The sequence below is a fragment of the Etheostoma cragini genome, chromosome 6, assembly GCF_013103735.1.
Source record: "Etheostoma cragini isolate CJK2018 chromosome 6, CSU_Ecrag_1.0, whole genome shotgun sequence".
Lineage (NCBI taxonomy): Eukaryota > Metazoa > Chordata > Actinopteri > Perciformes > Percidae > Etheostoma > Etheostoma cragini.
In genome coordinates, this window is record NC_048412.1 from 19,921,123 (window position 1) to 19,932,894 (window position 11,772).

General features: G+C 37.9%; 1 protein-coding gene and 2 long non-coding RNA genes across 3 annotated transcripts in view; 2 read left to right on the forward strand and 1 right to left on the reverse strand.

Annotated features, from left to right (window-relative positions):
• The window catches only part of LOC117945653, a 20,270-nt gene extending 9,528 nt beyond the window's left edge, over window positions 1-10,742 (reverse strand). Inside the window, exon 1 of the long non-coding RNA XR_004656853.1 lies at window positions 10,657-10,742. This is a non-coding gene — a long non-coding RNA (uncharacterized LOC117945653). The remainder of the gene's footprint in view (window positions 1-10,656) is intronic.
• Window positions 37-9,481, forward strand: ceacam1 (CEA cell adhesion molecule 1). The gene is made up of 13 exons (XM_034873207.1): window positions 37-307; window positions 524-811; window positions 2,511-2,792; window positions 2,946-3,209; window positions 3,828-4,097; window positions 5,044-5,295; window positions 5,800-6,075; window positions 6,294-6,545; window positions 7,061-7,336; window positions 7,555-7,806; window positions 8,322-8,597; window positions 8,826-9,077; window positions 9,166-9,481. The coding sequence occupies exons 1-13, from the start codon at window positions 253-255 to the stop codon at window positions 9,447-9,449; spliced, it is 3,279 nt and encodes a 1,092-aa protein (XP_034729098.1). The 5' UTR covers window positions 37-252; the 3' UTR covers window positions 9,450-9,481.
• LOC117945651 lies at window positions 9,646-10,869 on the forward strand. The gene is made up of 2 exons (XR_004656851.1): window positions 9,646-9,914; window positions 10,206-10,869. It is a non-coding gene; the product is annotated as an uncharacterized LOC117945651 (long non-coding RNA).
• The last annotated feature ends 903 nt before the right edge of the window (window positions 10,870-11,772 follow it).

Consider the following 11,772-nt stretch of genomic DNA (forward strand, 5'->3'; position numbering starts at 1 on the left):
GTTGCAGAACAGCCTGGGTTTACAGTAAATGGACACTCCTTGGTGTGGACCAGGGCAAAACCAGGTGTGGCCAGGACTGTGAGGGGTAGGCATTTACATCATGAGAATAGAAGGCTTAAATTAGGTAGAACAAATATTTGCTGATCAAAAGGCAGCTGTGACCATACAATACTGCCAGATTGGAATTTATCACAGCCAGACTCAAGTTTAGCTGTCGGAAAGACTCCAACCAATAAAAAACTGAGGCACAATATGGAGTCTCCAGTGGTGTTTGTCCTGCTCCTGGTCGCGACAACCTTCACAGCAGGTGAGACTGAATAATTTCCACTTTAACTGATTAATTAATCTATTAATTCTGTTCAGACAATGGCAGCCAGTTTATAGATCTTAATGATAAAATTGGTTTCAACATGCTACTTATTTTGTAAGAGCTTTGACCAATATTTTAGAAATATTTGTGTGTAGAAGATAACTACATTTAAAGGTAACTAAATGTTGCCTGTTCCTTGCTTTCTGTTTCCAGGTGCAAGTTTTCAGATTTATGCCTCTGAGAACCCGTTACCAGTGGGAAACAATGTCACACTTTCCAGCAAGAACCCTGTTACCTCAGGGGCATGGCTGTTTAACAATGAAATTATTGTGATGATATACCCGGGAGGTCAAATCACAAATGACAATTGGATTAAAAGAGTTACTTTCAATTTAACCACTTCATCATTGACTATAATGTCACTACAGCTGGAGGACTCTGGAGTGTACACATTACAGGGAATAAATTCTTTTCGTGCTCAGTTGTCACTGTCAGTCCAAGGTAAGGATCACTTTTAAAGGAACACGCCAACTCTTTGGTACTTTAGCTTATTCACCGTAACCCCCAGAGTTAGACAGGTCAATATATACCCTTCTCATCTCTGTGCGGGATGCAACCCTGTCTGACTAAGCATTAGCTTAGCCTAGCAAAGATCCTGGAGGTAATTGGTTCCAACTAGCTACTGCTCCCAATATGTGACAAAATAACACCAACATGTTCCTATTTACATGTTGTGATTTATATAGTCACAGCGTGTACAAATAACAAGGTCACACGAGACACAGCCATATTCTAACTGCATACCAACCGGGAACTTATGGAGAAATGGATATTGGTTTTTGGCTGGAATTCTATGAAACTTCATGGTTTTACCTGGTCTTCCCTGTTAATTGTCGCAGCAAACACCCTTGATTGTAAACTATGCTTTTAGTATCTAGTAATTGTTGACTCTATTACTCCAACTCTGAGCAAACTCCAGGCGAACTCTCTGCTCCGTGACCGGGCTTCTCAGGTGCTTCGAGTAAATCACTCCGCCCAAGTAGTAGAAGTATCACTGCTTTGCCTTTCTGAGAATATAGTTCCCAGTTAGTACACGGTTAGAATATGGCTGTGTCTCATGTGACCTTGTTATATTTATAAGTCCCAATAAGTTGGCGTGTTCCTTTAATGTTAACTCAATCTCTCATTTACTCACATCAGTCTATACATACACATGCATACAAATGAGAAACCTTTCCTATATTGTACTTGACAAACATGAAAAAACAAACTAAAAAAAACAACAGTGACCAGGGAGCATTAGCATGTTCCAAAGTCTTCTTCTAGTTTTGCCAAGTTTTGATATACAAGACAAAAGCATACAGTAGAGCAGTGTGGGCAGTCTATTGCTAGTACCATCAGCTTGCCTTTGGCAACAGCTGATTGATTACGCTTTTTTCTAATTCTAGATTTGTCTTAGGTCTTTAGAGTCAATCTTTTTATTAGATAAATAGGTAGTTTGGGCTAAAAGCAATGATAAAAATATTTTCATGGAGCTGGTGCAATAACTGTCACACAAAGTTCTTAGTCCAAATTTAGTCACCTGATCCAAGTCAAGTAGATTCTAACAGCTTTTTGATGATGTACTTGAACAAAATGCTAATGTCAGTGTTCCTTATTAAATTATAAATTATCATCATTTATATATTCAGCACTTAAAGTACAGCTAGGGATGATGGAAATCGCATTATATCTGAAGATATTTAGCCATAGATCAACATATTGGACAAATTACAAATTGTCCACAACACGGCCTTCTGAAATGTTAAGGGATCAAAGTGATTACTATGTATCCTTAGGTAGACATCAATATATGTGCCAAGTTTATTGGCATTCCATCAATCTGGGCTGAAGTGGTGGACCTGTTGACCATCGGTCCAATATTGCCATCTTTTGAGCTCCGCCACTAGTAAGGCTTATACAAATGTTGCAGTGATTCAGATTTCAGTTCAAGTCATATGAGTCATGTTTCTGACTCTGACTCCTATTGTGGGAGGACAAAACAGTGCTTGCCCACTGCAATTCCACATTTTCACAAATTCTGACCATATGATTGTCATTTTTTATTTCATTTCTGTCTTCTTCAGCACCTTTGTCAACCGAAATTGTTTAAAAGTGCTAAATAAATAAATTTGACATTGACATTTCTTTCTTTCTGCAGTGCCTATTTCAAATGTGTCTGTGAGGGCAAATGCAACCAACTTGGTGGAGTTCAATGACACAGCAGTTCTCATGTGCTCTGTTCTCAACGGCTCGTCCCTGTCTTTTGTTTGGTTAAACGGCAGCTCTGTGGTTGCAACCGGTAGCATGGTACAGCTCAGCAATGGAGGCGCCACTCTCACCATAGTCAGTGTAACCCGCTATGATCAGGGGCCGTTCAGGTGCAATGCATCCAATGGTGTGAGCCAAGAAGTCAGTCTCCCTGTACTTCTGAACATCAGCTGTGAGTTTTCACTATATGCACAGTACACATATGTGTGTGTGTGTGTGTGTATGTATATATATATATATATATATATATATATAAATTTAATAAATAGGCCGATGTATAAAAAACTTGAACCCTCAAAAAATTTCCCTCTTGTTGCTTCATCAGATGGTCCAAGTAACACAACAATGATGATCATGCCCATGAGATCCACCTACATAACAGGATCCAATATCACACTGCTGTGCTCAGCTGACTCCCTTCCTCCAGCGAAGATCCAGTGGATGGTCGATGGGATGTATCTAAATCAGTCTGGCCCACAGCTTCAACTGCAGAAGGTTCAAACAAGCAACTCAGGAAATTACCAATGCTTATTTTACAACACAGTCACGCTCCGGTCCAGCAGCAAAAGTGCAATGATCAGTATTTTAGGTACGGTTGGCAATTTTCCTACTTATTTGATTTTGTTTCTCTCAGCAAATACATTTAAATGATTTTAAAGAAAGAGTTTGACATTTGGGGGTATCTGCTTATTTGCCTAGAGTTATATTAGAGGATCGATATAGCTTGATATCTTAATCCATGCAAATGCCAAAATGTAAAAAAACAAATTATGGTTTCACAGCTAGTTATGACTTCCTAACATCTTGTTGTCAATATGATGTTGTCAGGCAACCAGCTAAGATGTATTTCTCCCTTCACTATTTGTATTTAATAAACAAATGAGATACAATGTAGTGATAAGTGGGCTTTGCAGGTGCTGGTGTGCTGATTTGACAGCTTCTAGGTGAGCCAGGCTAGCTGTGTCTTACCATTTCCAGACTTTATGCTAAGCTGAGCTAACCAACTGCTGGCGGTAGCTATAAATTTAATTGACAATTGTAAGAGTGGCAACAATCTACTTATCTAACTCTCGGCAAAAAAGTTGATAAGCATATTCCCAAACATTTGAAAAAAATTCTTAAAATCTTCAGTCAAATTCACTCTACCCACATGTGTGTGAATTTAAATTTCACAATTCTCTTCTTTTTTCCCGTTCTTCTTCTACAGAGCCAATAGGAGCAGTAGTGGTGAATAACACAGGTGGACCAGTAATACTTCATGAGAGATTAACTCTGCATTGTGAAGCAACTGGAGTTGTTGCCAGTTATCAATGGTGGAGAAATGGTCAACCTATTACTACTGACAATACAACAATAATTGAGAACATGACACTGATCATCTTATCAGTCCAACTATCAGATAATGGGAATTATCAGTGTCAGGCTTTTAATTCTGTGAGCAACATGACCAGCAGCCCCTACATGGTTAAAGTGAACTGTAAGTATTAAGAAAATATACAGTATATATAGCCCATATACAGGATAATACATTTTTTTTATATATATATATATATATATATATATATATATATATATATATATACTGTAAATGGGCTATATATATATATTACATTGGGCCATGTTAAAATACGGCCCATTGAAATCAGTGACGGGATGTCCATGGCCCTGACAGGAACACTGGAAATTCTCAACTGTTGAATTGCTTCTCATCCTCTCAGCCACATAAGCTATCACCTCAGATTTATTGAGAACAAATGCAGTTTGACTTCCCTTATTAGATTAATCACAAATTATCAAATGAAATGAACTATAGTGTTGGTGTCAAGTTGCTGTGAAGGAAACTTCAGTTACACTTTAAGTAGCTAAATAAGAGTGACATGACACTGTCATGAAAATGTCATAAACATTGTAAACAAGTCATAAACGTTTGTGACCTAACGCTTTTTTTTGGCATGTGCCATTCTGTGTTGTCATGACAAGTTATGGTTAGGTTTAGGGTTAGGGTCATGACTATGTCATGACAGTGTCATGTGTTCATGACAGTGTCATGTCACTCTTCTGGAGATCTTATGTGGCCACCTTCAAGTAAAGTGTAAACTTTTCCATTCCTGCACTGTTCTGCGTATGCATGTTTAAAATTAAAGTGATTTGAAGTCATGTCCATGTGTTTAGATGGACCACACCTAACAAAAAAGAAAAAAAAATCTATAAAAACTCAACCAAGGTGGAATTAGATGAGACATTAGTGAATGTGTCCACTTTCCATATTTAGGAGATCAATAACAATACATCTACTGAACTTATTTCAAAATCAGATTGCCAGTGTCAGGTTATATAACAGTAGACTTCTCCATTCCTGCACAGTTCTGCATTGAATTCATATTTACAGTGAAGGTGATTTGAGGTTATTTACCTGTGTTTAGATGGACCTCAAATGCCAACTGTAATGGGGCCAAATATGGCAAAGACAGGAGACAATGCCACATTCACCTGCAACGCATCATCAAACCCTACGGCCACCTACCAATGGTTCTTCAATGATTCTCTAGTGGCCAATACCTCACAGTATGTCACACCTCTTCTTACCGAAGAAATGAGTGGAACGTACACCTGCATGGCCTTCAACAACATCACCGGGAAAAACAGCACCGCCTACACGATGCTCACTGTTTTGGGTAACTTACTAAATAAGAATACGTTGACATTTTGATAGATATGCTCATTTGGTTTTTTGCAGAGAGTTACATTATTGATACCGCTCTATCTGTAAACATGAAGCTGCAACCAAGAGACAGTTAGCTTAGTTTAGAATGGAAGTGGGTGACACAGCTGGCCTGGCGTTATCCAAAGGAAACAACATCCACATACGTTTTTGCATGTTTTGGAGAAATGCAATGAAGCAGATTTTCTCCCTTTTGGACAGAGCCAGGCTAGCTGTTTTCTCCTGTTTCCAAGCTTTACGCTAAGCTTAACTACTTCTGGCTATAGCTTTATACCCAATGGGCAAACATACAGTAAGAGTGGTATTGATGTTCTCATTAAAAAAAGGAAATAACATTTCCTGATGTGTCAATTTAGTCACAAAAATGGAAATCCCAAAACCAGACAGTCATTTTATCATACATACTTTTAAGTTGCTCTGCTTACTGTAAATGTGGCCATTCTTTTAATCTCCAAAGCTCCAGTAACTTGGGCGATAATAAAAATTGTTGGTGGTCAGCCGATCCAGAACCACACTTTCACTTTAACCTGTGAGGCATCTGGAGATGTGGATTCCATTATCTGGATGTATGGTGGGTCCCAACTGTTTGCTGGAAACACAAGAAACTTCTCAATGGACCGAGCCACCCTCACCTTTGATCCTGTCATGATCTCTGACAATGGAAATTATCAGTGTAAAGCTTCCAACCCACTCAGCAGCTCATCAAGCCAAAACTTTACGCTGGAGGTTTTATGTGAGTACTCACCATGTATTTAATCCTTATCACGTTTTGACGCAGTGGACTTTTTCAGTCATTCAAAGAATTAGAAAGAAATGGGATTTGACAAAAAACAAAGAGGAATTCAACCTTCAAAACTTAAATAATGCTGTTTTCATGCATAGTACCGGTGTCTTGAAAATCATGTGAATATGCTTTTGATGAAGATAATTTAAGGTGATGTCTGTGTTTAGATGGACCGCAGACGCCAACTATAATGGGGCCAAATATGGCGAAGGCAGGAGACAATGCCACATTCAGCTGCTACGCATCATCAAACCCTACCGCCTCCTACCAATGGTTCTTCAATGATTCTCTAGTGGCCAACACGTCACAGTATGTCACACCTCTTCTTACCAAAAAAATGAGTGGAATGTACACCTGCATGGCCTTCAACAACATCACTGGGAAAAACAGCACCGCCTACACGATGCTCACTGTTTTGGGTAACTTACTAAATAAGAATACGTTGACATTTTGATAGATATGCTCATTTGCTTTTTTGCAGAGAGTTACATGATTGATACTGCTCTATTTGTAAACATGAAGCTGCAACCAGGAGACAGTTAGCTTAGTTTAGAATGGAAGTGGGTGAAACAGCTGGCCTGGCTTTATCCAAAGGAAACAACATCCACATACGTACTTGCATACTTTTTGCATGTTTTGCAGAAATGCAATCAAGCAGAAATTCTCCCTCTTGGACAGAGCCAGGCTAGCTGTTTTCTCCTGTTTCCAGGCTTTATGCTAATCTTAACAACTTCTGGCTATAGCTTAATACCTAATGGCCAGATGTACAGTAAGAGTGGTATTCATGTTCTCATTAAATAAAGTAACAAATTTTTCCTGAAGTGTCAATTTAGTCACAAAAATGGAAATCACAAAACCAGTCAGTCATTGTATCATACATATTTATGAGTTGCTCTGCTTACTGTAAATGTGGCCATTCTTTTAATCTCCAAAGCTCCAGTAACTTGGGCGTCAATAAAAATTGTTGGCGCTCAGCCAATCCTGAACCACACTTTCACTTTAACCTGTGAGGCATCTGGAGATGTGGATTCCATTATCTGGATGTATGGTGGGTCCCAACTGTTTGCTGGAAACACAAGAAACTTCTCAATGGACCGAGCCACCCTCACCTTTGATCCTGTCATGATCTCTGACAATGGAAATTATCAGTGTAAAGCTTCCAACCCACTCAGCAGCTCATCAAGCCAAAACTTTACGCTGGAGGTTTTATGTGAGTACTCACCATGTATTTAATCCCTATCACGTTTTGACGGAGTGGACTTTTTCAGTCATTCAAAGAATTAGAAAGAAATGGGATTCGACAAAAACCAAAGAGGAATTCCATTTTCAAAACTTAAACAATGCCGTTTTCATGCATAGTACCAATGTCTTGAAAATCATGTGAATATGCTTTTAATGAAGATAATTTAAGGTGATGTCTGTGTTCAGATGGACCGCAGACGCCAACTATCATGGCGCCAAATATGGCGAAGGCTGGAGTCAATGCCACATTCAGCTGCTACGCATCATCAAACCCTACCGCCTCCTACCAATGGTTCTTCAATGATTCTCTAGTGGCCAACACGTCACAGTATGTCACACCTCTTCTTACCAAAAAAATGAGTGGAACGTACACCTGCATGGCCTTCAACAACATCACCGGGAAAAACAGCACCGCCTACACGATGCTCACTGTTTTGGGTAACTTACTAAATAAGAATACGCTGACATTTTGATAGATATGCTCATTCGCTTTTTTGCAGAGAGTTACATGATTGATACTGCTCTATCTGTAAACATGAAGCTGCAACCAGGAGACAGTTAGCTTAGTTTAGAATGGAAGTGGGTGTAACAGCTGGCCTGGCGTTATCCAAAGGAAACAACATCCACATACGTACTTGCATACTTTTTGCATGTTTTGCAGAAATGCAATCAAGCAGATTTTCTCCCTTTTGGACAAAGCCAGGCTAGATGTTTTCTCCTGTTTCCAAGCTTTACGCTAAGCTTAACTACTTCTGGCTTTAGCTTTATACCCAATGGGCAGATATACAGTAAGAGTGGTACTGATGTCCTCATCAAATAAAGTAAAAAATATTTCCTGATGTGTCAATTTTGTCACAAAAATGGAAATCACAAAACCAGTCAGTCATTGTATCATACATATTTATGAGTTGCTCTGCTTACTGTAAATGTGGCCATTCTTTTAATCTCCAAAGCTCCAGTAAGTTGGGCGTCAATAAAAATTGTTGGCGCTCAGCCAATCCTGAACCACACTTTCACTTTAACCTGTGAGGCATCTGGAGATGTGGATTCCATTATCTGGATGTATGGTGGGTCCCAACTGTTTGCTGGAAACACAAGAAACTTCTCAATGGACCGAGCCACCCTCACCTTTGATCCTGTCATGATCTCTGACAATGGAAATTATCAGTGTAAAGCTTCCAACCCACTCAGCAGCTCATCAAGCCAAAACTTTACGCTGGAGGTTTTATGTGAGTACTCACCATGTATTTAATCCCTATCACGTTTTGACGGGGTGGACATTTTCAGTCATTCAAAGAAATAGAAAGAAATGGGATTCGACAAAAACCAAAGAGGAATTCAACCTTCAAAACTTAAATAATGCTGTTTTCATGCACAGTTCTGCATTGTACCAGTGTCTTGGCAATCATGTGAATATGCTTTCAATGAAGATAATTTAAGGTTATGTCTGTGTTTAGATGGACCGCAAATGCCAACTATAATGGGGCCAAATATGGCGAAGGCAGGAGAAAATGCCACATTCAGCTGCTACGCATCATCAAACCCTACCGCCTCCTACCAATGGTTCTTCAATGATTCTCTAGTGGCCAATACGTCACAGTATGTCACACCTCTTCTTACCAAAGAAATGAGTGGAACGTACACCTGCATGGCCTTCAACAACATCACCGGGAAAAACAGCACCGCCTACACGATGCTCACTGTTTTTGGTGAGACTTGAATGTCTATGTTTATGTTTCTTTAAAAGTGTTGTTGCCATGTATAAACAGGTAATGTGAATTTTTGCTTTGTTTTCAGATCCTTTAAAATATGTGCACATAGAAACCCCGATGACTGCTGCCATAGCAGGTAATTCTTATTATCTAAAGTGCAATGTGAGTGGACCTGCTGGGGTTATTTACTGGATGAAAAATGGTGAGCCACTGCATGAAGACAACAGAACTGTTTTCTCAATGGATAAGAAGACAGTCACCTTTAACCAAATAAGACAAAATGATACTGGGCTCTACCAGTGTATGGCTATTTATGCTGGTTGGAACATGACCAGCGCTCCTTACATGCTCATTGTGAACTGTGAGTAACACTAAAGAATGACTTATTTTACTGTAACTGACAGTTTTAAATTTAAAAACATAGTATTAAGTATTTGCTGAAATAATGTAGTCTACTTTCTTCTTTGATGCCCAGAACAAATCGGGATTTAGACTTTAAAAAACAATTGTGCCAAAACAACATAACATTCCTAATGTTTCTGTACATAATTCTCATCAATAATATCTGTGTGTTTGCAGTTGGCCCTCTGAGTGTGGAGATCTCTGGTCCAATTTCAGCTGAAGTTAACCGAATAGTGTCCTTCAATTGCTCTGCTTATTCCCGGCCACATTCCAACTTCCAGTGGTTTTTTAACAATAACTCAAGGGTTCTCAGTACTGGCTCTGTTTTCACTTTCACTGCAAAGAAAGAGACTGAAGGAAACTACACGTGTAACGCAACGAACCCTGTGACCAACATCACAATGTCCCAAACCAAAAACTTTACTGTCGTTGGTGAGTGAGCCTTACTTTAAAAGTAATTTTGGGCTGTTTCAGGAGCTTACAAGCTAAATATGAATGAAGCATGATCCAATATTATATATTATATATACTAAAATAATTGTTGACTTTATAGCGTGGAATAGTAAAAAAAAAAATATGTATATATAAAATGATCACATCCACCTAAATCATTTAGCTAGTGGTTGAAGTAGAATAGGTGCCATACAATTAAAGATATGTCACGTTATTAAATATAGAATGGACTTAATTTTTCATTATTTCTGTCCCTCTTCGCCTTTTTAGATCACTCCTCGGCTTGCCATTTCCCATCCCAAGGCGGTCTGATGTTGATGGGTCTGTTTGCTTTCTCTGTGCCTGTGCTGTTCAGCTAAGTCCTCTGAACTCATACAACAATAAGACTGAAAGGCCCCTTGCTTTCTTTACAGTCTTAACAGTCTTACTGTGAATTAATGGGAAAATATGGGAAATAATTTGATGCCATGGTATCAGTTTTTGTGGGTTTTGTTCTAAAGGAAAATAAGAATTTGAAATGTGACAGACTTTGATTGAAGTTACAGTTTGTTGTTAGATATTTCCTTTTGTCAGATATATTTTAATCAACATACAATTCACAATAGTAACATTGACACTAACAATGAAATGGTAAATTATCTTATTATCATTAGCATTGCCTGTAATTGCCTGTTCATTATTAGCAAGTAAAAGTAGTTATGTGATTGTAATACTGTAATACTGGTTGTTGTTGTTGTTGTCACTGCCATTCAGGTAGTTTAATACAATGAATTACTGCATAAGCTAACAATTGTGTTCCACTAAAACACCTTCATACTCTTTGGTACAAACTGCAATTCTTCACTCTGAACACCTAGAAGCTTTTTACATGTTAACACATATGTTTTACACATATTAAAAATGTAATCTATTTCTTAATCAATAAATAATCAACTCAATTAATTTTGTGAGGATTTTATTTAGGATACAATGTTGTACAATGTTTGTGCTGATTCAGAAGGTTAAAGTCATGCAAAAGTGTGTAAATGTAAAATTCTCATAAGCACTTGGCTATTTACAAAATGTACAACTTGTTTGTAAAGAAATCTAGTAGCACTGAAAAGTTGGAAAACGCTTTCTCATTCACTTGAGTGGGAAAGCGTCTCCAAACTTTTGACTGGTCCTGTATGTATGACAGGCATCATTGCTTAAACATTACTACATAATATAATATAAGGATATTTAGTGCTTTGGCGTGTTCACATAGGGACACTGGCAGCAAACTTGTTGATTTTTTCAACCTTCTTTGGTTTGGAAAACCCGCTGCACCGATTCAGATGCTTGTTTTCTTTCCTCTGGCATAGTTGTGCCCCTTGTGGTTTGAATAAATTCAGACGAATAAAGAAATAGATGGAAAGAGAAGAAGAAAACAGTCAGTTCACTGTCAAAAATCTATTCAAATAGAACAGAAAAGATCTTTATTGCCTTTGTTTTCAACAACAAAACACAGTTCTGCAGTTCTCCATATGACAGCTTAAATCACAGACAAACAGAAATAGAAAATTTAAATTGTAAAATATAAAAAAATATATAAAAATTTAAATGATGAAATATAAAATAACAACAATATAGAAATTTAAATAGCATAATATAACAATCGAGGTAAACAAATTGAGGTGGCACTATATACATGTCATAAAATATTGAATTAAAACTTTTAAGAGTCCTTCATTGTCTCATCACATTTAGGTTAAAGCTATGGAAATAATACTAATTACAAGACTAATCTCACTTACAACCAGTTGTTTGACTTTGTTGTTTTATAAATCTCAAAAACTATATTGTATGTAACTCACAT

Coding starts and splice junctions, on each gene's coding strand:
- ceacam1 (XM_034873207.1), top strand. CDS start 253: ATGGAGTCTCCAGTGGTGTTTGTCCTGCTCCTGGTCGCGACAACCTTC. Junction 812..2,510: donor GTTGTCACTGTCAGTCCAAG/GTAAGGATCACT, acceptor TTCTTTCTGCAG/TGCCTATTTCAAATGTGTCT. Junction 2,793..2,945: donor TGTACTTCTGAACATCAGCT/GTGAGTTTTCAC, acceptor TTGCTTCATCAG/ATGGTCCAAGTAACACAACA.